Source organism: Perissodus microlepis, chromosome 17 (genome assembly GCF_051167445.1).
Source record: "Perissodus microlepis isolate ML-2025 ecotype Zambia chromosome 17, ASM5116744v1, whole genome shotgun sequence".
NCBI classification, from domain to species: domain Eukaryota; kingdom Metazoa; phylum Chordata; class Actinopteri; order Cichliformes; family Cichlidae; genus Perissodus; species Perissodus microlepis.
The window spans coordinates 37,302,560-37,330,219 of NC_140477.1; the positions used below are offsets into that span (position 1 = coordinate 37,302,560).

General features: G+C 40.1%; 1 protein-coding gene across 1 annotated transcript; it reads right to left on the minus strand.

Annotated features, from left to right (window-relative positions):
• Positions 1-2,471: 2,471 nt before the first annotated feature.
• On the minus strand, positions 2,472-26,677 carry LOC146370055 (chloride anion exchanger-like). The gene is made up of 20 exons (XM_084909356.1): positions 26,547-26,677; positions 24,813-24,952; positions 24,228-24,338; positions 23,984-24,144; positions 22,357-22,521; positions 22,131-22,283; positions 21,756-21,838; positions 20,689-20,836; positions 20,492-20,605; positions 19,804-19,881; positions 19,631-19,726; positions 19,417-19,523; positions 19,103-19,172; positions 18,011-18,103; positions 17,737-17,832; positions 16,999-17,226; positions 16,874-16,928; positions 16,607-16,752; positions 16,439-16,502; positions 2,472-2,806 (listed from the first exon to the last, which is right to left on the minus strand). Exons 1-20 carry the CDS (start codon positions 26,675-26,677, stop codon positions 2,472-2,474), a joined length of 2,574 nt encoding a protein of 857 aa, XP_084765482.1.
• Positions 26,678-27,660: the final 983 nt, after the last annotated feature.

Sequence of the window (27,660 nt, forward strand, 5' to 3'; positions counted from 1 at the left end):
TGATTGTGTGTACAGTGTCTATTTGTGTCTGTCTCCACGTCGGGTGAGTGCCGAGTATTTGGTTGTGTATATGGGGGTGGGAATGCACGTTTGTGTCCACGTGCGCCTGTTCGTCTGTGTCTATGTGTCAGCTTAGGTCTTAGACTCCACCTCTCTGGGAACATCTCAGGCTCTCTGAGGTATGGAGGCCTATCTCCCCTCACCACAGTTCCTGCCGTGGTGGCCGATTGGCGGGTCCTGGTGCCTGTGGCCCGGCTGGGCTCCTTCCGGGGGTGTCCTCAGGCCTCCGGCCTCTGGGCCTGAAGCTCGGTCCTCTTTGGCACAGCTGGCTGCCGGCAGAGCCCACGGGCACGTCACTGCAACCCCCTCTGGCCTCTGCTCCGTAGCTGCTGGGTGACCTCTCGTTTGGGGCTCTACTCAGCTCTTCCCAGGAGGGTGGCACGGTTGCCCCCCTGGTGGTCCTCCTCGGGTCCTCGTACTCTGGGGCCTCTGGATGTCTGGGGCCTGGATCTCCTCCATACCTGCTTCATACCCTGGGGGACGGGGCTATGGCTCCCCACACTCCCTAGCAGATCGTTACATGGAGAAACCTTTGGAATACAAGCGTGCTGATCCACACAGGTGTGCACACAGGTGTACACACGGGTGTACACACGGGTGTTCACAGACACAAACTACACCTTTCTTGGCTGCTGCCTCAAAGCACATTGTGCGCTGTCGATCTTGTGTGCTGCACAATAACATGTAATATTTAGTATCTACTGTTATCTATTGTTAGCTAGTTTATTGTGATGGTGCTGTTTTTATTATGTTGCTCTTTCTTGTTTGTTTTCTCTTCTGTTTTTTTTCTCCATACAGGTGATCCAGGTGTTTTGTTTCTTTTTCTTTTTCTTTCTCCCCCCCTTTCTCACCGTCTCTTCTCCCCTCCTCTATTTTTCTTTCTCTCCCTCTCTTTCTTTCATTCTTCCTCCCTGTCCTATCCCCCAGTCATGTCTCTCCGGTCTGTAACAACAAAAAATCAAATAAAATAAATACATAATTATAATATAAGTCAATCAAATGGACCAATATGGCAAGGCCATGATGATCCACTTGGTAAAATAAATCCACTTGGCATCTTTCTTGGCCTTCAGACAACAATTCTGATCCAAAGATCCACACGAGACAGGCAAAAAAAAAAAAAAAATGCTATGCTATAGTAAAGCAAGACCCAACGTGAATCTCGGCAGTACTGAGCCCGGCTGCATCTCATTCCTTGTTCTCTCCACCAATCTACTCTTAGATAGCTTTAAAGCTAAGCTTTTGAATTCATACAAACCCTCCCTTTATTATGCTGACTCAACACAGAGCATCATGTATCCCAATTTCCCGAGTGAAGAATAGATTTGTAGTCCATACTGTTCAGCCATATTTAGAGTGCTTCACACATGAGCACACAATGAAACCACATGAAACATAATTTCTGTTTTCCCGCTAACTTCACTGTCTGCTCCCTCGTTCTTCCTGTTCTTGTACAATCTCTCTTTCCTCCTCATTCAGCTAGAAGTTAGAACATAACAAAAATATAATCTTATAATAATTATTATGGGAGCAAGTCGGAGATCCACAATGGACAACAGGACAACACGCTGTTTATTATGAAATCCTCATCAGTGAATGTGGGCAAACAGAAGCTACAGTATTTGGTGAATTTGACCACGTCTAATCTTACCTGTTTCTCTTCACCCTGCTCTGTCCCTCTCTATCCTCCTCTCTCAGTCTTTGTGCCACCACCCAAAACTTAATTGTTAAAGTGAATAAAAGACAAACTGATTTACTACTAGGCTGCTGCTGCATACAGACAGGTAACATCATTTGAGTTGGTGTCACCTGGATCTGGAGCTGTGCTGTAAACAAACACTCAAGCCCATTTTGACCAAAATAGGAATAGTACAGACCAGGAGGATCAAATTTGGAGTTCTGCCTCCAAGCCAGAATTGCAGGAATGCACCACGTGTTGGCTGTTTCACTGCCCTCTGTGCCCCACTTTCAGCCCTGCTGTCAGGGCAAAGATTGAGGAGCAAATAAATGGACACATTAAAAATGCTTTGCCTTTAAAGGTGTGTTGGTGCTAAATATACCTCATAGTTATAAATATGCACTGCAGTCTCTTTGTTGACTTAAAAGTTGCTTTTCACATTGTGTGTTTTCATTAATTCCTGTTCACCACATTTCTTGACAGCTCTTGTGATCCACACCATTTTGCTTTCATTATTGAGGAAGGCTCAGATATTTTTGTTAGTATGTACAATCTGATTGTTAGATAAACTGATTGCATTCTGTACAACTGCATTTAAATTACATGTTGTTGTGTTTCTTTTTTTTCTCTCTTACACACAAAATGATATGCCGGTGCACTTTCACTGCCCTGTCTGTAACATGACAGTCATACAGCGTGGGGATATGGCAAGGCAATTATTGTCACGTCAGCATTAAGGACTGCTCCCCGCTGCACTCTCCGAGGAGCCCCGCCTCTCTCCCGCTGCTCTCTCCGTGGAGCCCCGCCTCTCTCCCTCTGCTCTCTCCGTGGAGCCCCGCCTCTCTCCCTCTGCACTCTCCGTGGAGCCCCGCCTCTCTCCCGCTGCACTCTCCGTGGAGCCCCGCCTCTCTCCCGCTGCACTCTTCGTGGAGCCCCGCCTCTCTCCCTCTGCACTCTCCGAAGAGCCCCGCCTCCCTCTCGATGTCTTGTCTCCAGCATCTAAACCATTTTCTGAATCTTCAGTAGAACATTCATGTGCTCCTCCCTCTGTGCTGAATGAAACTGTGGCTTGTGGAAAGTCCATGAAAATGAAACGGCCTCACTGTGGGCTTAGTCTTCTTACAAAAACACTTCAAGGCTGACATGATGAGGAGGCATTCAAACAGGTCAATAGATGTTTGCCTGGCCTGTCATCTGCAGTGTTTGTGTAGAGGGACTTCTTCCTCTGTGTTTTTCAGTTTGCAGAGGACATGGAGCTCTTTTTAAAAGCATGTGACGAGCAGGGACTACAGGTCAATGCGATGTTTGACATTTAATGGACGGATGAAGGCACTGGCTGTTTGTTTGTGTTTTTATGTGTTGTTTGTTTTTCAGTGTACAGAATTCCAGTTAAACTTATTATAAAATGTTCACTTGTTTCCATACTTATAGTAAAAAATTTAAGTGTAAATGTAACATCATTGTTTATACTTGTAACTTCAGAGTAAAAAGCTTATTGTTGATATTAACAGTAATGTATTATCCTGTAATCAATAATATTTTTAGACATTTTACGCATTAACATCTCTGATCTCTATCCTGGCCATTTGGGACCACTTCACTTCTTCCGTTTTATTTTGACTGCAACACTGCAGTGGACCAAAAGAATGACACAGGTTTGATCTTAAGGATCTAATAGTTGTGTGTGTTTGTGCATGACATTGCAACGCAAACATGTATTTGCAAGATAGACTGGAATAAATTATGACGCATCAAATATTACACAGGCTGCAGTGAATTTCTGTTCATACAGACTATTGAGCTTTGAGTTTCCCAGTCAAACTTAGCTTTGACACACCTGCTAAAAACACTCTTACTCTTGTACATTTCATAACAAGACACCATAGCCAAAATACGGTTATAGTCAAAAAAATTCAAAGCTGCAGCTGCAGCACAAACAGCAACAAACACTGTTAGTAAATGTGTACTGGAGTTTCTGCAGGTGCAGAAAGTGCTGCTGCTGTAAGTAAGACTAACAGCTTCCTGATCACTTATATTTCTGGAAAGATGGTAAGAAGGGAATTACTGCTCATTTCTACAATCTCCCAGATCTTGGAATACAAGCCTTTGTCTCATGAAAACCACTTCACAGTATTGGGAGTCCACTAAAACCTACAAATGAAGAGTGATCCTGGAAGAAATAGGGCGCACACTAGTGAACCTCAACAATTGCAAGACAGCCTTGTCCCCGATGCTCAGATGAAAAAATAAATAAATAGGAAGATTTATGAAACCATTAGGACTTTATCACCTTTTATCTGAAAAGTTACTGGTAATATATATGACCTAACTGGCATTTAAAGCGTAAAAAAAGAATGTAGATAACATTTTGGTTTTGATGAAAAGGACTGGAGCTAATTTAAAGAGTCAAGTCGGTAAAAGTAGAAAAATGTTTTAATAAATATACATTTTACAGCATTTTGTGAACATACACAAAAGTGGCCATTTTTGGCAACGAACAAGCTAAGAGAGAGTTTTATATTTTTTGCTCTCCTTGAACAAAAATAACAGTGCATAATAATCAATGTTGATGTTAATCAAGTAAATGCCCCAGACTACTAATGATACAGTGGCCCCTCGTTTATCGCTGGTGTTATGTTCTAAAAATAACCCGCGATAGGTGAAATCTGCAAAGTAGCCAACTTTAGTTTTTTACAATTACTACAGATATTTTAAGGCTGTAAAACCCGTCACTACATGCTTTATACACTTTCCTCAGACAGGCATGAACATTGTCACACTTTTCTCTTTTCTTTAAACACTCTTAAAGTTCAAACCTTCATAGAAACATAAGTCCAGTATTATAAAATGAAACCGTGCAAAACGTTTCATCGGCATTGTTGTTTGTTGAGGAGAAAACTTACAAACATACAGTGCAGCACTTCAGAGTCACGCAGCTAGCGATCGAAGATTTATATAAATTGGACAAGCTAAAGTCATTCTGTGCTGTACAGCAGCAGTCCCCAACCTTTTTTGCACCACGGACCAGTTTAATGTCAGACAATATTTTCACGGCCTTTAAGGTGTTGCGGATAAATACAACAAAACAAAATGACACGACCAAGACAAAAACTGGTATTTTGTAAATATAATAATAAACGCGAGTTCACTTCTTAATGCTCTCTGGTTGCTATGGTAACGCGTAAATAGTTCTTTCAAAATAAGACACACGACTACAACACAGGAAAAGACTCAGGGAAACCGACTTAACGATAAAATCCCTGAAAACCATACATTTCACACCCGAACCTCAACTCTTGGCCCGGTACCAAACGATGGCCCGGGTGTTGGGGACCGCTGCTGTACAGGAGACACGGCCATAGATTAATTGACAATGGTCTCCTGCAATCAGAACGCACAACACAATGTGCTGTAAAAAAATAAATAAATCAGCAGAACAGCGAGTCCGCAAAAGGTGAACCGCGTTATAGCGAGGAACACTAGACAATAGTTTCCAGTAGCACTGCTGAAATATGAAATGGGGAGTTTTGAGGTTGTCTTCAAACATGTGCATTGTACCAGAAAAAGGTGTTTGAAGGATTAAAAATGTAAAAAGTAATGACTATTTTATATTTATGAAAAAACCTTTATGCAGAAAAAGTGGCAAAGAAACAAAAACATTTTTGAGCACGAACAAGCTGAAGGGATGGTGATTTTTTTTAACAAACCCAGAGTGTTAAAAAAACACTTAGAACCAAATTTATTTATCAGCAGTATCAATAGTAACAAAAATACAATTTAGTTTTCACTGTCAGACCAGGAGTGACATGTTTAGCCGCATGTTCTCCTTAAATTGCTGGCTGTCTGAGTGGTGTCCCAGAAACGATGTGGGCTTCATAGATAATAGGCAAACCTTCTGAAGGAAACCTGGTCTTGTTAGGAGAGACGGCATCCATCCCACTTTGGATGGAGCAGCTCTCATTTCTAGAAATATGGACAAATTTATTAAACCCCCCAAAATATGACTATCCAGAGTTGGGACCAGGAAGCAGAGTTGCAGTCTTACACGCCTCTCTGCAGCTTCTCTCCTCCTGCTACCCCCCCAAAAACCCATCTCCATAGAGACTGTGTCAGCTCCAAAACAGACAAAAAACAAACTAAAAACCAGCAACAAACAACTTAAACATAAACAATCACAAAGAAAGAACAATACAGTATCCACATCTGAACCAAAGAGTAAAACAGTGAAATGTGGATTATTAAATATTAGGTCTCTCTCCTCCAAGTCTCTGTTAGTACATGACTTAACCCTTTAAAACCGGTCAGAGCGGGCACGCTCCGTTTTGCGTAACTATTTTTAAATCCCGGTAGCACTGCAACCACGTAAGCTAGCGCAATAATTTTTTTTGCATATGAAACCGGAGGAGTTGTACTTACATCTTATGCCATCAGCTTGTCCTAGGTCACAGTTTCCTTCCACATATAGCTTTGCAAAAACTGCATAAAAAGCACTTGCAGCAACAAAAACATAATATTCCAGAAACAGGCTTTGCCGATCCGATCAGCTGTTCATAACACTTCCTACGTCCATCAGCGTAAACTATCGCATGTCCGCCATGACCTGCCCGAATCCGGAAGTGACGTCATTTTCGCGGAAATGTAGTTTTTTAACATCAAGGCCTCATGAGCTTATACTGGTGTTTTTAAAAGTTATGTTTGACTTTATGACTTTCTGTGTCGTTTCTAGGATGCTTAGGACTCATATTGCACTGCTGGAAATAGTTTATTTTGATGCATATGCTGCTTTTTTTGCAAATTTGCACTATAATATTTATTTTCGTTTTTCCTGCAGTGTATAGAAATTGGTGTATTTCAAAAATAAAACTATGAAGACACTCAAAATAAATTTCCTGTGGTGGGAAACTATTTTGTGCAACTTTTTTTTATTTACAGTTTTGAGGGATAAGCCTCTTAAATTTCTCTAACTAGAAATATATGTTAAAAAACAAAAACGATTTTAAAATTTTTTGTAGTTTATTGCACTTTTTTGCAATTTATGTAATTACTGTGCACTTAATGCATACATATTATTAAAATTTAGGCTGTAATGGTTGTATTGATGTATAGCAATTTGAAATGCTCCCAAAAATGGCACCACAGCATGTAAAAATATAATATAAGCTCTGGCGGACTTGGTTCTATGGTAGGTCTTAAAGGGTTAATAATGGATCAACAAATTGATTTACTCTGCCTTACAGAAACCTGGTTGCAGCAGGATGATTATGTTAGTTTAAATGAATCAACACCCCTGAGTCATTCTAACTACCAGAAACCTCGAAGCACAGGCCGAGGGGGAGGTGTGGCAGCAATTTTTCACACCAGCCTATTAATCAACCAAAGACCCAGACAGACTTTTAATTCATTTGAAAGCCTGATGCTTAGCCTCGTCCACCCCAGCTGTAAAACTCAGAAACCAGTCTTACTTGTTATCATCTATCGGCCACCTGGGCCTTACACAGAGTTTCTGTCTTATTTCTCAGACTTTTTATCTGATTTAGTTCTCAGCTCAGATAAAATAATTATTGTGGGTGATTTTAACATCCATGTAGATGCTAAAAATGACAGCCTCAACATGGCATTTAATCTGTTATTAGACTCAATTGGCTTCTCTCAAAATGTAAAAGAACCCACCCATCACTTTAATCACACTCTAGATCTTGTTTTAACATATGGCATAGAAACTGAACATTTAACAGTGTTTCCTGAAAACCCTCTCCTGTCTGATCATTTCCTGATAACATTTACATTTACAATAATTGATTACGCAGCAGTGGAGAGTAGACTTTATCACAGTAGATGTCTTTCTGAAAGCGCTGTAACTAAGTTTAAGAATATAATCCACCCACTGTTATCATCTTCAATGCCCTGTACCAACACAGAGCAGAGCAGCTATCTGAACGCTACTCCAACAGAGGTCGATTATCTTGTTAATAATTTTACCTCCTCACTACGTACGACTCTGGATACTGTAGCTCCTGTGAAAACTAAGGTCTCTAATCAGAAGTACCTGACTCCGTGGTACAATTCTCAAACACGTAGCCTAAAGCAGATGACTCGTAATCTGGAGAGGAAATGGCGTGTCACAAATTTAGAGCCTGGAGAAATAGTTTGCTGCTTTATAAGAAAGTCCTCCGCAAAGCCAGAACATCTTACTATTCGTCACTGATTGAAGAAAATAAGAACAACCCCAGGTTTCTCTTCAGCACTGTAGCCAGGCTGACAAAAAGTCAGAGCTCTGTTGAGCCAACCATCCCTTTAACGTTAACTAGTAATGACTTCATGAACTTCTTCACAAATAAAATTTTAAGCATTACAAAAAAAATTACCTATAATCATCCCACAGATGTAATATTATCTACAACTACTCTTAGTACCATTGATGTTAAGTTAGACTCTTTTTCTCCAATTGATCTTTCTGAGTTAACTTCAATTAGAGCACTTCGCTCTCGCTCTGCAGGCCTACTGGTTGTTCCTAGAGTATTTAAAAGTAGAATGGGAGGCAGAGCCTTCAGTTTTCAGGCCCCTCTTCTGTGGAACCAGTTTCCAGTTTGGATTCGGGACACAGACACTATCTCTACTTTTAAGATTAGGCTTCAAACTTTCCTTTTTGCTAAAGCATATAGTTAGGGCTGGACCAGGTGACCCTGAATCCTCCCTTAGTTATGCTGCAATAGACGTAGGCTGCTGGGGATTCCCATGATGCACTGAGTTTTTTCTTTCCAGTCACCTTTCTAACTCCATCCATCCATCCATTCGCTTCCGCTTATCCTTTTCAGGGTCGCGGGGGGCGCTGGAGCCTATCCCAGCTGTCATAGGGCGAGAGGCGGGGTACACCCTGGACAGGTCGCCAGTCTGTCGCAGGGCCAACACACAGGGACACACACATATTATGGGCGTCACAGCAGCCGTGTGAAGACAAACGTTGGTTGAGAGCAGAGAGAGCGAGTGTGATGCAGCGTTGCAGAAAACAGACATTTTATTGGGCATGTGGATTTTTTTACCATGTTTTTTTGTATTGTTTGTTTTTGCTGTTTGGTATTTGACGGGTGGCTGTAGCTTAGGAGGTAGAGCAAGGCAAGGTTGGTGGTGTGATACCCCCCCACTCTGCATGCCATCCTTGGGCAAGATATTCACTTATTTGTACATAATCTGTTCATAACTATTCCCACTTTTCATACTACCCTTACCTGTAGATAATCTGCTCCTATTGCACTTACTGCTCTTGCACTTCTGATTAGATTCAAACCGTATTTCGTTACCCTGTATTTAGACATGTGTAATGGTAATAAAGTTGAATCCTAATCCTAAATTGCTCTCCGATGCATCCATCATAGAATAAAGGCAGTGCTTGTGTGAATGGGTGTGAGTGGGTGAATGTGGCATGTTGCATTAAGCGCTTTAGGAGAGTAGAAAAGCTCTATACAAGAATCCGTTCATTTACCATTTGCTATGTCGTGTCTGGGATTACCATAATGACTGTAATATCACTGAGCACAGAGTTGATGCTTTCAGGAACCTTTGGAATCTTTTTCGATTGCACCAATGGTTCAAGAGTTACAGTAATTTGACCTAAAATCAACGGGAGCAGGCATGCTCCCAATGGTTCACGCAGCATGATACGATAAATTCCATGTAAAAACCACCAAAACCTCTGTAGCCAAGGAACCAATCATTCACCAAAACTACAAAGTAACTGAGGAGTGACAAATACTCCACCCCAAACAATGGGCCAAACAAGGAGACTGAACCAAAATGCCCTCTCAACAACACACTGACATATTAGGTGTGACAGTCCTCAATTCTCCAATAAGACAAATCATCCAATTAGGTAGCTACTGTCAATCACAAGACTTACCCTGTTCAAACAGTTTCAGCTGAATTGATGAGCTTCACCCAAGTGTGCAGAACATATGGCTGTAGATCTGTAGATCTAGATTACAAAACCAATCACTGACCTGTGATGGAGGGTGTCCTGGTGCCTTATGCAAAAATGATAAGTTGCATTGCTGCTATAACAGTGAGAGGCTGCCTTTGTTTGATTCCCTTTGGCCCCTTTTTTAATGCAAACCACGACAGCTGACGACTGTGACATAAAAGTAATATTCAGCCTTATATTGCCTTAACTAAAATTCAGAGAAGTTTTACTTGCTTAACATCAGTAACTGATTAACTCTTTTTAAAGATTTATTACTCGGCTAGTTTGGCTTGATCATGTTTGACAGAGTAGACTTTGATCAGGAGGCGACAGCTAACAATGGCTCCACAGCACTTTCCTTCATGACGCATTCTGGGAGCAGTGGGAGACTCACAACTCACACCACAGGTCGATTGTGTTGTCTAGTTAAACGACATGAAATCACATACCTGATGGAACAGCAGTCCAAAGACATGCAGAGAACTTAACTACTTACCATTACATCTCTGCACTTTTTTACACTGTGCACTCAAAATGCTGAACTACCTCGTTCACCCGAGCAGCTTCTCCACGTAAGTGCTTTCTACCTTTGGTGCACAGTCATACTCTGATGGATGCATCGCAGAGCAACTTAGGGTTAGTATCTTTCCCGAGGATATTTGGCATGCAGACTGGAGCGGCCAAGGATCAAGCCTTCCAATTAGCCGATGACTAAGTTCTTGGAAATTCTCTAAATTACATGCAAAGAGGCTTTCAAGCAAATTACAAGGATGCCATATAGTTTACAACATATCTTAACTGGACAAATCCTCAGATAAACCACTTCAAAAAACTGCCGACGTCATTAAAAGGGCAATATAACAGAAGACTGGTTAGACGCCAAAACAGCAGGCATATTGCCAGGCTCGTGGATATTGTGACCACGGCTTAGTTGATATTAGCTGCACCGAACAAGCACAACTGTCAAGATAGACAGGATAGAGATAAGACACTGAGTTGGTTTAAGATGCAGTTTATCCACAACATAAATGTCTGCTGTATGAATGGGTGAACGAGGTGTGTTGTACAAAGTGCTTTAATGGCTCAGGTTGAGTAGAAAAGCACTAAATAATAACAGTCAGCAGTATGGCTGCCAGTGATCATATGGGAATATTTTACGCAGTCTAATTTTAAAGAATCTGATTTATTTGATCAACACATCAAGGCATGAATTCATCAGACACTTTAAGTAAGTAAAGTTGATTTATGAAGTTAAATAAACAGACAACACAAAAGGTTAAATGTAGATAAAAGTTTAACATTAAAACAAAACTCAGCAGGAATGTTTAAACAGAACCGTTTACAGCTGTAACAATGTCAGCGCACAATCTTTAAATATATGCAGTAGTTTCTAAAGTAGTGTTCTTTAAATGTTATATTTATTATTTTTTATTTTACTTAAAAAATGTTTAGCAAGGAAGTGAAAGTGAAATAATGAAGAATTCACATTGATAGGCATCATAGTTTAATATTTTAATGTTATTTTAATGTTGTTGTATGTGTACTGAGTCAAAGTATACCAAATAATCATGGATATGTTCATGTTACTGAAATAATGTTTTTAATGATGTCATTTTAGTCGTGTTAATGTCAATTTCCCAATAGTAGAAGCGAATAGTGACGATGAATCACGTTGCAATAATAACCCTGCTAACAGGGCTGCAACAGCATCCTTTTTAATTCTATGGGTGCCAGATTAAAAAAGACTAAACTGAATTATTTATTGATAAAAAACATTTATTTCAGCCACTGCTTTTTATCGTCACATTCGTTTTGTTCTAAAAACAATATTCCTTTGTCAAAAGTTCCTTCACTGTCACTGTTAGGAAAATACACATTACAATATATTACACCATATGTCTCTACAAATCCAATATGTACAGTATAAAAAACAATAGAACGAAACGTCTCATGAATTAAAGTCAAAGCTAAATAAATTAAAGCAGTTCATCATTCTTCACTATGCATGTTGCTATAAAGCATCACTTGTAAGATATTCGATGCTTTTAGTCTTTGATCTTCTTAATCATCATCTTCTGACTCTGGCATTATAACTTCGTTTGTGCTTCTGAAGCCTGTGGGTGAAGAAGGAACTCGTGTTACAGGTTGTTTCAACTTTTTAGCACACTATATTATTAACCCTCTTGAGGCAGACGTTGCCGATTTGAAACAGTTATAAACTAACAACCCCACAAACATATTTTATGAGTCTTTTTTACTCAGAAGCACCACTGCAGGACTTGGTTGTGCATTAGCAACAAAAACTTAATTTGAGCCTGAGAGGGTTAAAAGTGTATTACTTATTTCATTTACAAGAGACTAATATGCCCATAGGAGGAATTCAGGTGAGACAACACTGAGTGACAAAGACACATTGAGGCAGGAGGCTGTGGAGGTTGCATGAGCTGCTTTTACCAAGGAGACTGTGATTCAAGCCTTGTATGTAACTTTCTATTCAGTTGCAGGATGAGAACATTTAGCCAACTAAGGTGAACGAATGAAACTCAATGAACTGAAGCAACGTTGTAAAGAAGAGCGAGAAAATAATTCCTCAGGTCACACTACAGTGCAGTGACTGACAAAACCCTTATTAAGTGAAAACTAGAGATCAAAATAGTTTAAAGTAGTTTAAAAAGGTTGGAAACAGACCCCACCGAATAGATATAAATATAAGAAGTACAAAAATAAAATAAACAAAGACAAAATTACATTAGACTGTATTTTTAATGTATTGAAACTAATAATAGGAAAGATAACAACCTGTAAACTGATATTAACAATGAAACATAGTTGGCATGACGACCATGCCCAGAATGTATAAAATGAATAAAAGGAAATAATTCACACGGAAACCTTTTAAATAAAATAGAGAGATGCATAAGGTACATTAAGGCTGTGTCATTGTTCAGCCAAGGAAAGTGTGTGAAAAGGTAAATGTCTCCAGCTTGGGAAAGGGTGAAACTGCAGATCACCCGAAGCCCTTGATGGATACAAAATAAAATATAAAATATATAATAATAAATTGCTTGGTTCGTCACGCAACAGAGAGAATGAATGTGACTGAAGGTTGGATCTGAGATGAGACAAACAGAAGACCAGTCTAAAAAGTAGGCACAAACCTGTTCAGAGAAAAGCAAATTTGTACAGATTGGATGAATTCTAAATGATCTGTTTGCTGAGTAAGATGATCCTAACTATTAAATTGGCTCAGTAGTAGTATAGTGGTATACACTAATAAAATACTGTAATATACTATTGTTATTATATAGAAAGAAAAAGATGATAATATTAATAATGACATAATATTAATAATAAGAAGCAACCTAGTCAGTTATGATGTGAGGTGGATGATTGTTATGAAGTAATCTGCATCAAGCTTAAGGTTTGCTCAAACTCAGTATAATGACACATGAGATGAAGAAAATAAAGAAACTATCTAAACTAATTACGTGCATAGAGGCACTTAACCTGCTTAAACATCTGTCATTTATCTTAGATAAAATATTACTGAGATATAGAGCACACCCATAATAACAACTAATAAGCCAAACCCTGTAGACAACAGCTAAAGCTACAGGATTGAGAAGCTGAATTAAATACGTGGACACCGCTAAGTTGATGAGCATGTTACACATTTTCTTTTATTTTTATTTATTTGTTTTAAGAGCAGAAACTGCATTAAAAGCCAACACATGCAGCTGTCTGTGAGCTCAGTTTTCCCCTCACACTTCTGCTCTGTTTCAGTAGCAGCATTTTTCTTTTTGTGTCCTGACTCATGTATGTTTCCTGTTTTGTTTGATTATTTTATTTTGTTGATTTGGAAACAAATTCGTGACCATACTTGTGGATCACAGTGACACATAGTGATTAGGCATATGATTTACAAATGGCTAGTTTTAGAACTGTGAGCAATTCAAAGTTTAAAAAAAAAAAATATATATATATACAAAAACCCTAACTTCAAAGTTTGAAATGTGTAAGATGTGTGAGATGGGTGAATTCTTTGAAAAACTAGAAATTATCTAAAAATGCATTAAGTGAAAATGTAATGTTGCATCTATAGAGAAGAAAGAAGAAGCATTCAGTTATTTAAAAATAGGCATTACAGACAGATACAGTTTTAGCACTGCCTGACTATGATAAGCCTTTCTACTTACGTGTAGATAGAGGAGCAGGTTATATGAAAGCTGTGATAACACAGGCATTTGGAGAAAAATAACGCCTGTTAACATTCCTGGTGAAATTTAGACTCGTGTAAATTAGACTCTGTAGCGTCAGGCCTGCCTGCATATGCAAGCCTATGCAGCCGCAGCAGAGGCAGTAAAAGAGTCGGCTGCACGTATGCAGCCATATGTGCATATGAATTGCACGCAGGCCAAAATATAAATATATACACTGACAGCCAGTTTGTTTTTTCAGCAGTGCACCACTTTGCAAAAATTTGGCATAACAGAGGTATGGTTACCTCTACGGATAACCCCGTGCAACACGGCAGCTTATTAAAAATCTTATTGGAAGTGATCAGCTTGCCAAAACAATTGGCACTTTGTAAATGTGCAGCACATCAAAAAGACAATTTTATTATCACAAAAGGAAATAATTTTGCAGATCAAACAACAAAGCAGGCTGCACAACAAACGATAACGCTTCTAACATCCGAACATTGTACACAAATACCACTTGATGTACTAAAAACCGAACAAAAAGCTGCAACGATCACTGAACAGAACACGTGGCTGAAATGTGGAGCACAACTGAAAGATGACTTAATGGTCTGTGATGGAAAACCAATACTACCAGTGTCGTTACACAGGACAGCGGCTGTAGTGACACATGAAGTAATACATGTGTCAACAGGAGGGAAATATAGTATAGATAAACAATACACACTTTTACACTATAAATTTTGAAACTTGTAAATTTGTAAGAACATGCCTATTCTGTCAAAAACGCAACTCACAAGGAAACTTAAGACCTAAGAGAGGCCAGTTCTCCACACCATCCACATGGATTTTATTGAATGAATGTCAAGGATTAAAATATGCCTTAGTGATCATAGATGTGTTTTCAAACTGACCAGAGATATATCCAGTGAAAGCAGAGGCAATCTCCATTGCAAAATGTTTATGTAATCATTTTATTCCAACATATGGTATCCCTTCTCTGATAAGATCAGACAATGGGACACATTTTGTCAATGATGTGATCAGTAAGGTCTCTGAAGCACTAGGATTCAGCATAAGGAATCACTGTGCTTATCATCTATGGAGTGCAGGGTTAGTAGAGAGAACTAACGGCACCATAAAACGGAGACTCAGAAAATGCCTGGTATAGATACATATATAATCGCAAAGAAGACAAAGATTGTTATATATGCTCACACATGCCTGCTACAACACAGCATGCTACATTATATGGCAGACTTATGAACATCATTCAAGTGACATGCGCAGCAAGCTTTGCCAGTCTAGGTTATCAATATTTAGGAATTGTCCTAAACCACAGCGACCTCCTGACTATTGGACTATAGTTTTGGACTGTTTTTAAATGCATCGACCAGCATCAACAAAGAACAAAATCAGGAAATTGATGCCATGAGAATAACTGTTATGCAACACAGAGTTGCCCTGGACATGATCTTGGCAGAAAAGCGCGGACTGTGTGTTTTGTTTAATATAACTTGTTGTACATATATTCCAGACAATGTGCATTCTGATAATATGACAAATACTCTACAATTACTTAGAAACGTTCAACAGGCACAGGTAACCGATTGGGAAAATTTACAAAGTAATTGGTGGGATTGGTTTATGAGCGGCTCATGGAGAACATTGATGTTTAAGGTTTTGATGTTTATTGGCCTAATACTTATCATGTTTTGTATCTTTACTACATGCATTATTCCCTGTGTAAGAGGAATGGTATCAAGAATGATATCCTAATCTCTTGTTGCATATGTCACTGTGCCAGACGAGGAGGAAGGAGAAGACGATGAGTATGAAACTAATGTGATGAATGATTATGTTTGAATGATACACATTTTATGACGACCAGACCGAAAGCACTCACAATGTAGGGTCTGTGTCTGAAACACATTGATGTATCTTTTTAATTTCAGCTACAAACAGGAGGGAATGATGAAAGATTTTTAATTTTGTGATTATTGTTTAGTTGTAGCTTCATTTAAGATAGGAGAGCTTGTGAGTTGGAACCACCACAGGAAAGGAAAGTGGAACCAGATGTGAAGAGGAATGCGGTGACATACGATACTACCTCCTGAGTTAACGGTCTCCCCCCTCTCTCACTCTCCTTTTAAGGAAATGTTTAAGTTTCTATACATACCAAGCTACCTCCTGTTTCAGCAGATAAGCGAACAGTTTTCCTCCTATCATGGAAATGTTTTTGTATACTGAACATACCACTCCTACTTCCTTGAAAGCTCACTTGGAGTATAAATAAAGAATGCGCTGAGAGCCCTGGGCGGTTTTTCTGTCACATCTGTTGTGCGCACTTTGAAAGCAGAGCAGACCGCCCATGCGCATGTAAAAAAATTAGATATCTGAGTGTGACTTCATTTGCCTTTCTAATAATTTTCTCTTCACATATATATATATATATATATATATATATATATATAGACACACACACACACACACACACACACACACTGCATACAAACATTGAAAAGCACAGTTTGGGGCTGATACCTACATTTCTGTCTCTGCTCCTCAATCTGCCAGCGAGGTGATGAACTGTGACTGATGTTATTATCTGTGCAATAACACACATTTCTTATAAGTTTGATATTCTGTACATATTTCCAACAGTAAGATGTCAAATACTCCCTGAATATTGTGTTTGTTGCTCTTCTTTACCTTCTCATAATCAGACTTTTTTGGAGTAGGCTCCGGATGTTTCTCCAGGATGTGCAGCATGGCGTCATGCAGTGTCAGGTAGAACATTGAAGACTGAACTTCATCATCAAAGAAGCTACAATCATGGAGTTTCTCCAGGATGTAAGCTGCAACAGAAGGTCCAAATATGGTAGACAAACATACAGCTGAGTATGTGACAGGTGTTTAGGTTAGCATGGTAGGCTAACATGATTACTAAACTAATACAGACAATACGTTAGTACTTACGGTCACAGGCCACAATGTAGACCTCGACCTCAACTCGGATCAGCTCTTTCAGCAGCTGCAAAGAGAAATGAATTAAACAGAGCCAGAGTGAAACATCTGCTGCTGCTGCATGAATACAAACGCACTGCTCTGAGTCCCTTCAGTCCAGAGATGTCTAAGAAGGAGACGGCGGCAAAGTCCAGGACCAGGCTGTGAATCTCAACTCTGGGAAGCACAATGTTGGCCGGAAGCTCGGCGTTCCAGTCGATCCGGGCAGGAAAGTCTTTGAAGTCAGTCGGTTGGTCCAGCTCTTCCATGTTGCTCTCGTCCTCTGATTCATTTATGGGTCCACACGAGGTATTCAGGAGGCCGATCTGTAACAGCGAAATATGTTTTCTATGTCAGAGACTTCACCACACGGGAACACATTCCAGCAGGAACTGCAGGAATGTGTTTACAATCAAGATATGGCTACTGACAATTTAAATAAATAAATAAATGATAAATGGTATATATATGATGGTTTTTGTCCATCGAGCATCAAGGTTCATACTGAACGTGTCAGTTATTGTCAAAGGTTTTTGTTCTGACTGACTCTGTAAATATTTGTAAACCACACAAAGTCACACATTACAGCCTCACACCACAAGTGAAGCTGGACTCTGCACCATCTGCTGCTTTTCTCACATCACTGTTTGGGTTTTTGAATTTTCTGAAAATGTAAATCTGCCATGATGACATCAATCGAGTTAAATGACCAAAATAACTTCTCACTCTGGTCAATTTACTCACTGTCGGTGTAAAAATGAAACGTCTTGTTAATGTGTCGACACAGGCAACATTTGTGCCGTTACTATCAAACCAAGCTCAGCCTCGATACTCACAGATGTCCACTGCAACTTGCCCTTCTTCAGAAGTTTCCGTATCATCCTCACTGCTTTATTTCTCTTTCTCAACACCCGTAATGGGTTAAACCCGACCTGGGAAGACATACAGTAAGTGTGTCATTTATCGTATCTGCTGATCAGGTCAGAGATAAGTTTATCTGATGTGTTTTATTGTGTTTGAAAGAATAAGAGGCTTTGTTGAAAACGACATCAGCCACATTGTACATTAACCTTTTTATTCTTTTACACTCTGAAGCCAGATGTGACTTACAGCTTCCTCCAGCTTGTTCCTGAAGAACTCAATGTTGGCAAAGAAGATTGGAGATGGCATCCTGAAGATCTTCACTCCTTCTGGCTCGTATATCTGCAAAGAGTTTAAAAAATCCTCCTGCATCTCTTTCTGTCTAGTTGAGTCGGACTGTTGGCGTGGATGTGAAGAAGAAACCAGTCAGTAAACGGCTTTTACTGACAGTGAGTCCTGCTATTCTTTTTCAAAGTATCATCCCAACCCAAACACCAAGAAGCAAGTAGAGTGGCAATCATTCCTAGTAATGCAGTAATCTTTTGTCTAATTATGATGAATCAGCACAAAATATCTTTCAAAATTAACTGGTGGCTCAAGCTGGCAGGTACATTTAGCTGATCGTTAAAGGATTTCACCTCAGGATTTTCAACTAAAGTAAAAGGAGTTTTAGAGACACGTTAAGAAGAAAATTCATTATTTTGAGAAAATGAGAACATTTTGAGATTAAAGTCTAAAAAGTATTTTGAGAAAAATGTGAAGATTACAGTTGTTTCAAGACAAAGTGCCACAGCTGCTACACGCTCCACAAAACGTTTTGTGCTGATGAGTCCGTGAAGTCGTACCTCAAAACTGGTTTTAGTTACAAGGAAATGATTTCTCTGTCAGCACAGACACACAGTGTGCGTCTGTCAGCACAGACACACAGTGTGCTGTAAGTGTAAAGATGGTGCAGATCTGAAGAACGTGGAAGACTTTGTACAAAGTGTGATTGTCTGTCTGTGGGCTGCCTGCCAGTGACAAACTACACTCACACTTCCTGTTGACATTTCGTAGGTTTTCAGTTGTAATTAGTAACATCGTAACAAGTCCTTTATGTTATTATCAAACTGCAACACTTCTTTCCACATGCAGTGCACATAAGGTAAAGTACATCTCTTTCAGTTCAGTTGAAACTATCTTTCCATCCTAGGTTTCCATAAAAAGTTTTGCAATGTAAATAATGATAATAAAAATAATGACCTCACACTCTAATCCAAATGCCTGAGATAATATCCCGACAGCTGTGTAAATATTTGAAAGGTAAACTGAAGCCACCTGAGGGGCCACACGCTAACTCACGCTGATGTAGTCCTTTCGGTCTTTGTAGATATCGGTGCCCCTGATGTTGGCCAGCAGACTGCAGCGAGGACTGAAGCAAACAAGCAAACATGACATGCTAACATGCTCACAATGATGACGATACAACGATGAAAGGTTTGATGTAAACTACTGTATCATTTACAAGAATCAGAGTTACGTGTTTGTACTTGCTGTCGGGGTCATTTATCTAACAGCTGACAGAATAAAAGCCATCATTTGAACCTCGTGACAATAGCGTGATGAAATAACAACAGTAATCAGTTACATGATCACATTGTACACCAAATACTCACAACTGAGTCCTGAGGATGACACTGATCAGCTCCACACCGAGGCCGACAGCCAGTCCCAGATCCAGCCCCAGCAAGAAGGCACCGATGCAGCTAGCCAGCCACACCACCTTGTTGTGGTAAGAAACATGTTGTTTACTAACAAGGAGGCCACGTGTCCTTTCTTACAAAATATAAACATGGTCTTTAAGAGTACTGGAAGTTTGTGAGGTCTTACACAGTCGGCTTTGTCCCTCCTCCACAGATATGGGATCTCTCTGAACTGCATCAGACTGCCCTTCAGGTTGACGATGATCACGGCGCCCAGCACGGACTGTTAAAGCAGAGGGCCAGAGATCGGCTTTCCCAGAGTATAGACAGCATGTCAGAGGCACAGGGAGGTGTACATACCTTTGGTAGGGGCTCCAGTAGGAATCCAATAGCCAATGTGACGATCATCACTATGACAGCTGACAGTAAACCAGCTACCTGAAAACGACAGAAGAGGCAGAGGATTGAAAAACAAACGTGATGGAAATCAGATTCTGTGAGTTTGTGCTGATTTAAAAAGGACTTTATCAGATCAGTTGATTGATACACGTTCTCCTCTAAACACTAGAGGTCACTGTTGGCTGGCCTTTCTATTGGTCACTCACTGTGAATTTAATGCATTTGTGTGACTGTATGTCAGAGCGACGAGCCGCAGCTGAAACTAGCAGTGTCACAGGAACTGCTGTCAATTCATTTGCAGTTAATCACAGAGTCTCTATGAACGTGTATAAACAGAAGAGAATGGACAGATTCTGTAAACTGATATCATGCAGTTTGTCATATTTAAATGTTTTCCAGGGATTCAACAAATGAATTGTAGTGAAAAAGCAAAGATTTCATTATAAAGATTTTCATTGTAAAGATACTTCAAACGTTTGTGTTACGAAATTGGACTTCAGTTTCAATATTATTCAATACAGCTTTATTTATACAGCACCAAATCACAACAACAAACCTCACGGTGCTTTATACTGTAAGGTAGACCCTACAATAATACAGAAAACCCTGCCTGACATGGACAGATCCGGGATCAGCTACATTAGGTTACCTGAGTTTTCCCTCCTGTGCTCTCCTGAACTGCACTCCTAGAAAGAGCTGTACTCGCTGCAAAAGACCTGAAGGAAGCTCCAAAGATGTTGCTGACTCCAAAGGCTATCAGCTCCTGTAGCCGGGTCACAGAGATAAAAAAATCACACTGACGTCCTGACACGACTTTAACCTACATGTGGCTGAGTTGTTACCCACCTGGTTTCCATCTATGGTGTAATCATGTTTTATAGAATAAACCTTGGCCACAGAGAAGGCCACAGCAAAACCCACGATGGCTATAGGAAACGCTTCCACTGCTGTTTCTTGGAAGATCTGCGGGTTTGGGGCGACTGGCGCCTCGTACCTGAAACGGTACAAGTCTGTCAGATTATTGTGTCTCTAAACATGGACACGCTCAGGTGGATCAGCCACAAGTGATAAGAGGAACAATTCAGAGCCAGAACTCAGACCGTTACCTTAACATGTTGGACCCTTAGCTAAAGCGTAATATTATGTTTCTGTTTCAAAATACAGGCTCATGGTTCTGGGTCACTCTGACCCAGCATTTTGACCTTCTTGTATTCTAGTAATATTTTGTATTATGTTCAGGGTCATTCATGGTCGTAGTTATTCTGAGTGTTCTTGTTTAGTTCTTGGACTATTCGGTTCCCCTTGTGTCTTTGTCCTCTGTGTCTCTCTCTCGTGTTCATGTCTGATTTGTCTCGGCTGTGTTCACTGTGTGTTTTCTGTTCTCTGGACATTGTGCTGTGTATTTAAGCCTCCGTCTCCCTCTTTCCCCGCCGTGTGTTCTGCCTACCAGCCTGTTTAGTTTCATTACAAGTTTAGTTATTTTTGTATTTTCTGATGTTCAGCAATAAAGCTGCCTGTTGAGTTTCTGTCTCGCCTCCATGAGTCTGCGTTTGGGTCCTCAAATCAAAAACATATTTAATTTTGGCCAAAGCAGAAAGAGACATAACATGTGTAAAGTTTGCATGTTGCATTTTAGAACTATAATGTTGTGGAAGTGGTTTGACCTCTCTTTGACTGCCTTTCTGATTTCACACTTTTACAGGCTCCAAAACAAACTGTTAGCTTTTAGCTATTATCACCTTATAAACTTCTTATGTACTTGTGAGTTATGCACAGTCTCAGGATATTAAAACAACAGTATAATATTACAGGGGAAGTTTGTCATTGATAACTCCTGCTGCTGATGTTCTGACTCTTCTACAGCAAAGATAAAACAATCGACAGGTTTTACTGTGAGCTTGATGTATTCTTACCCTTTTGGTATATAACCAACAACATCAATGCCATATCTTGTCTTAAAGTCGAATGCATATGAAACTCCACATGCAATAACAGTCTGTGAAAGAAATGACAAATGATTATTCACAGCTATTTACTCTTTTAAATACAAAAGTCAGAGAGCATTTATTAACTGCAGGTGTGAACCTGTGACCGGTATCTCTCGCTGAAATCTTTTTCTGGCCCATAAATGAACATTACTCACTTTAATGAGTGTTATTCACCTGCTGAGTACAGTCGTTACAGTGAAGAGCCAAAACCAGTGTAATAAATATCAGTGTTGTTGTTTATGGAACCAACAAGCCTTCAAAGAGATGCAAAAATGTCAGGAGTCGTGCAGTGTTGCTCACCATGACGACCTCTATGGGGATCGGCACAGGCAGCTTGGATTTAAATCGGTCATTTATCTCCTTTACGATGAACACCACCACCATGATCACGATGGAGATCACCACATCACAGACATTGGTGGAGGTGATCTTGTTAAAGATGATCTCCAAGGTCTGAAGAATGAAACCAGCAGATAAACAACCTGTTGTGATGAACAGAGCAAGCTTCAAGCTGGCCTGTGCTTACATATATGAGTGACAGCGGCCCGCTGATCCCTGGAACTTCCAGCCCCAACACAAACTTGAGCTGCGACACCAGAATGTGGATCGCAGCAGCTGTGGTGAAACCTGACACAAGTGTGTCGGAAAGGTACATGACAACGAAGCCCACCTGCAGAACGCCCATCGCAAGCTGCCAGAGACAGGAGTCACAAACAGATTCAGTCATTTAGATTGAAAAACCCAACATGATAAACATAACAAAATAGTGTATTATTAAACTGCGAGTTACCAGAAAAAGAAAAAAGGTTTTTTGAATTTCTTTTAGGAATGAAAACCCTGTGACGTCCCTCTGTGTACGACTACATCAAGGTTAACAACAGCTGTTCATCTGAATGTGCTGCTTGTTTGATTAGCAGATCTGGTGTTCTCATCCGTAACATAAACAGCTAACACACAGTAAAGTACCACTCTGTGTGATTAGTATTACAAAAATAGCCTTAAAGTACCGATAAGAGTCCACTTGGGACCAATGAATGTTTACATTGTAAACTGCAGTCCTCTCAACAGTTATAAAAGTAACTGCCAGTTTTCTGTAAATCACATAATTGATGAAGTGAACCATCTACTAAACAGCATACTTTACATATAACTTATATATATTTCAGCTACTTCATGTTTCCCTAAAGCACAGCTGTCAGAGCACACAACAGGAAACACCCAGGGAGTGCGAGCCTCTGCCTGCTCACTCTCTGGGCAGTTTGCTTTCAAGAGAATAATGCTGTATTTTTCATTTATAACTGTAGTTTCTGGTGCAGTGAAAAATCAGATTTTGTGTAGCATGACAGATCCTGTCTTTGATTACACAATTGTTACGCAGGAGTAACATGAATAACTTGAGTTTATTACATAACTACTTTCTAACTACTGTAACTAGGCTGCTTATTGTTCCTGCCATCACTTTCTTTAAAGACTGAACACAGCTTGAAAGAAAGGCGGACGTGAAATGCAAGAGTGAGATTCTAGGTCAAATATGACATGATCATATATCCTCATTGCTCTGTGACTCTCGCTGCAGGTAATAACTGCTCCTGTATGGAGCTTATCTTATCCCACCTCAGTCCAAAGCTAACAAACCTAAACATAGTAAGTCCATCTATGAGTGCCTCTTATGCTCACTGACTGGGATTTAGGTTTTGTTTCACCTATTCCAAAAAAAGAGCACAGCCTTCTTGGTGCGTCCAGCTAACCATCGCCTTAAATGGATAAATGTGAGAGTACAATCAATATTCTCATGACTTTTAAAATGTCAACCTACTTTTCAGTAGCCGTCAGTGTTTTCATGCTAACACTATTATGCTACATTTGCTGCTCAATAGTATTTTTTGATGGAAAGATGGAGCGAAGTATGCTCCTTTGAAAGGCAGAGCTCACAAATGAAGTTGTGATGAACGGCTCTCAAGGAGCCTTATTAAAAAGGACGAAACACAACATCTGTTTTCTGTCAAGGACACAAAGCTTTTTGTTGTTTCCAAATCACAAACGTATGTTTGAGATCCTACAGGTTTGTGTTTGATCCTCAGAAAGCATGCTTGTTGACAAGGTGACTCAGTTGTTGACTAGAGCAACTTATTGGCTGTGGCGAGCCGATTCACCTGCATGATACCGGCAAGGAAGGTGACAGAAGAGGCCACCAGCACTCTCTGCTCGTCTCTGGTCAGGCCTTCAAACCCCGTGATGTTGAACGCCGGCCCCTCGTCTGGGACCAGCCTGGTGACCACCGAGCCAATCATCAGACAGAGCACTGGAAACGGACCTTCAGGGAGACAGGAGGATGGCAGATATACTTACACTCTAACATTTAGAGAGCAGCTATATAGAAATGGACGATGGCCTTACCCACTGAGATGTGTCTGGAGGTGCCGAGGAAAAAGTAGATGATAACAGGGAAGAAGGCGGAGAAGAGCCCATACCAGGGTGGCAGAGAGGCCAACAAACAGTAGGCCAGCCCTGCAAGACAGAAACACTCAAAGTATTATTCACATTTATATCATAATGCTCCTGTTCATTTCACTGTACAGTGTTGTGTCCTCTAAAGAAACGTGTGCCAGTAAAACCAGCAAGAATCACTTTTATTCTCTTTTACTTTTTTAAAATAAATTAGGTATATAATGCTTAAAGGACCCTTTAATTTGCTTTTACATATTTTCTTTCTTATACTGTTACAATGTTACCATGCTCATATTAAACATGGCCAAAGTTTCAAGACACAAGGCCGGTAACACCGGAGCTCCTTATCAATGCTCGGGCAATCATTCTCACATCATTTTGCATGATGTGAGAGTGATATCGCTAACATACTCATCTCACACCAACAGCTCTGACTGTGAGCACGAAACCCCCAAATCTGCCAATGAAGAGCAGCCAATTCCAAGAAAGTTGGTCCTCGAAGAAGAACAGAAGAGCTGCCTTAGTACGACTCACCTTGCAGGACAGCCACCAGTCCAGTGCTGACACCGGACACGATGTCACCCAGCAGCCATTCTTTGAATCGGTACGCTTTCATCCAGCCGATGACTGGGAGAAGAGACAGAGCTGTGCTCTCGGCTCGTTTAGCGTCACATCTGAAACGATAATGAACCAAAACATATGGTGTTAAAGAGAAACACTAGAGTAACGACTTTTTGCATTTTATGCTTCACAAAATTGTTTGAACTGGTTACAAAGTACAAATATCGAGCAGTCTTGTATCCTTTTGTTGTTGTTTTTCAGTAATCTTATTTACTTGTGTATTTAAACATCTTCTACCAACCTAGGATTAGGATTTTACAATCAAAATATATAAAAAGATTATGAAGAAATATTCAGCTATTATATTATATTATATTATATTATATTATATTAAGCTACTATTATATTCATTATACATTAATTAATATTACATAAACACTGGCCACTGACTATGTCAATATCAGTTGCTCTGCAGTGTTTTAAGTCATCCAGGATTTAGTCTTGTAATTTATTTTCTCTGTTTTTTAAATAAACACACTCATCCTGTCATTTTTCTCTCACAACATAACAGAAACTCTTCCAGGGCAAGAAAAAGAGGTGAAAATCAGAGTAAATAGGCTGTGACCATAACTGGAAATGGGTGAATGGTGAATCATCAAGACCAGCATGTACAGATGGAACCATTACCAAGTCTGAAAAGTTTAACTTATGAACTTAATAAGTGTCTGTTAATCAGATGCATCAGTGCTAGCTGTTCTGCTTACTGCGCCTGGCACACTGACAAACAGAAGTCCAGGCAAATTTATTTATAGAGCACATTTAAAACAACAACAAGGTGCTTTGCATTTAAAGTAATGAGAAGAGATAAAAAATGATAAAAGTTAAGAAAAAGAATCATAAAATGATTTGAGTAAGAAATAAGATGAATAAAGTACAAACTCATACAGATTTTAAAGCTAAGGAATAAAAGTTTTCCGCTTCCGGTTTTGAAAGTGTCCACAGAGACGGCCATATGTGACATTAAAATAGATAAAGCATCACCTCTGTCTTTGTTAGAATTACAGCTGAAAGCAAAGGATCTAAATACTTTTATCTCTCGTTCTTGTACACATACCATTGATAACTGTTAAAAAGGAAAAAAAACACAAAGCACCAAGTGGATAAATAGCCAACAGCTGTTCATGCTTATAATCATAGTTACAGTGTAGAAGCACAGGCCTGCCAGTGTGTCACCATTTTAAACACCCAGTAAATATCATTTTTCAAACGTCTGGACATCAGTGACAGTCTTCATGTCACAGATCAGTTACCTCGGCCAATAGCTGCCCTAACCCTGTTTGCATGCTGCACAGATGCTGCAGGTTAGAGTTTCAGACTTGAAGCTAATGTAAAATGTATATTTTGTACATATGGACTGAGCACCAAAGCTAATGGTAATCTAAGGATACACAGATCTTTTACATATAAACACATAATGTTTTTCTATCAGGTAAAGTGTCTCGTCAGACCTTAATCACTATAAACGTAACCTGTGTAAACTGAGCCCAACAAGCTTGAACCTTTGTTGATGGAAATAAGAGCAGCTGCTGCTGAAATCACCACAGTTCATCAAACCTTTGCAGAGTCGTCGTTTGGAACGTAGGTTTGTATTCAGTGATCACAGCAACCAAACAGAAAACACAGCAAACAGTCTGACATGTTGCTTACGTGAAATATTGTTTGATGTGGTCCAGCATAGTTTTGCGGTGCCTGTAGATCTTTTCATGGTCCTGAGCGAAGGACTCCTCCGAGTACAGCGGCCTGGTCACCACGTACTGCTGAGCTGCCGGGCGCATCATCTCGCCTTTGCTGCTTCCTCTCTGTGTGGCTCTGAGGTCCATTAATCACATCGGGTTAGCAAAAGGATCCCGTCCTTCCTTTGAACATCACTTATCAAAGCACATTAACAGAAAACAGCAAAGGTCCAGACCCCCAAATACAAGACAGAGCACATAAGGCAGGTCAGAGCGTGCGTCGTCCCAGAGGGTGAGATTGTCAGGTTGAAGAAACACCAGAGAAGTTTGGTTTGAGTTTTAGCAGTCCTCACTTCCCCACAGTTCCCTCTTTACTTTCCAACACGTACGTATATGCAGAGCAGCTCGTCCTACGTACCTGAGAGCGTCCCAGTCTGTGTCGAAGCTTCCACCGTCTCTTCCTCCTGCTCCAGATCCTGGAAATCAACTGGGGTCTCAGACGGTTGTGCCACCAATAAATACCATCTCTCCCACTTATCACATTGTAATTATTAACAGCAATGACGATCATGTCATTCTTTCAAGTAGGATTACAAATGCTGGATGTCTGCCTTGACCTTTGTTCTCACTGATAACCCGCAACTTTTAGTAGCTCGAGGATGTGGACAGCACAAACAGGATAGGATAAAACTCAAGTAGCATGTTAGGAGGGGACACAGCTTTAAAGGTTGTTTGTGCCGTGCCTTTGTGCACCTGGTGTGTGTGCTGCAGGAAGCAGGTTTGTCAGTATCTAAAAAGTTAAACCATGCTCACACTGTGGCATTAAAGTTAAACATATTACATGTTCACATGTGTGCAGCTTTAAATCAGCAGGGATGGAGAGTCATTATAAACTGGGTTAGAAATTACAATGAAACCGTTTTTCTTCATGAATGTGTTATCTGTGTGCATGACCAGAACAACATGGCTCAGTCCAGTCTTTCTTATGCCACATCATGCTGAATGATCAGCCACAGTGCAGTGGTCAAAACCCTGTGAATTACAATCACTTTCCACTCATTGGGCCTTATTTCTATCAGTAGACAAAA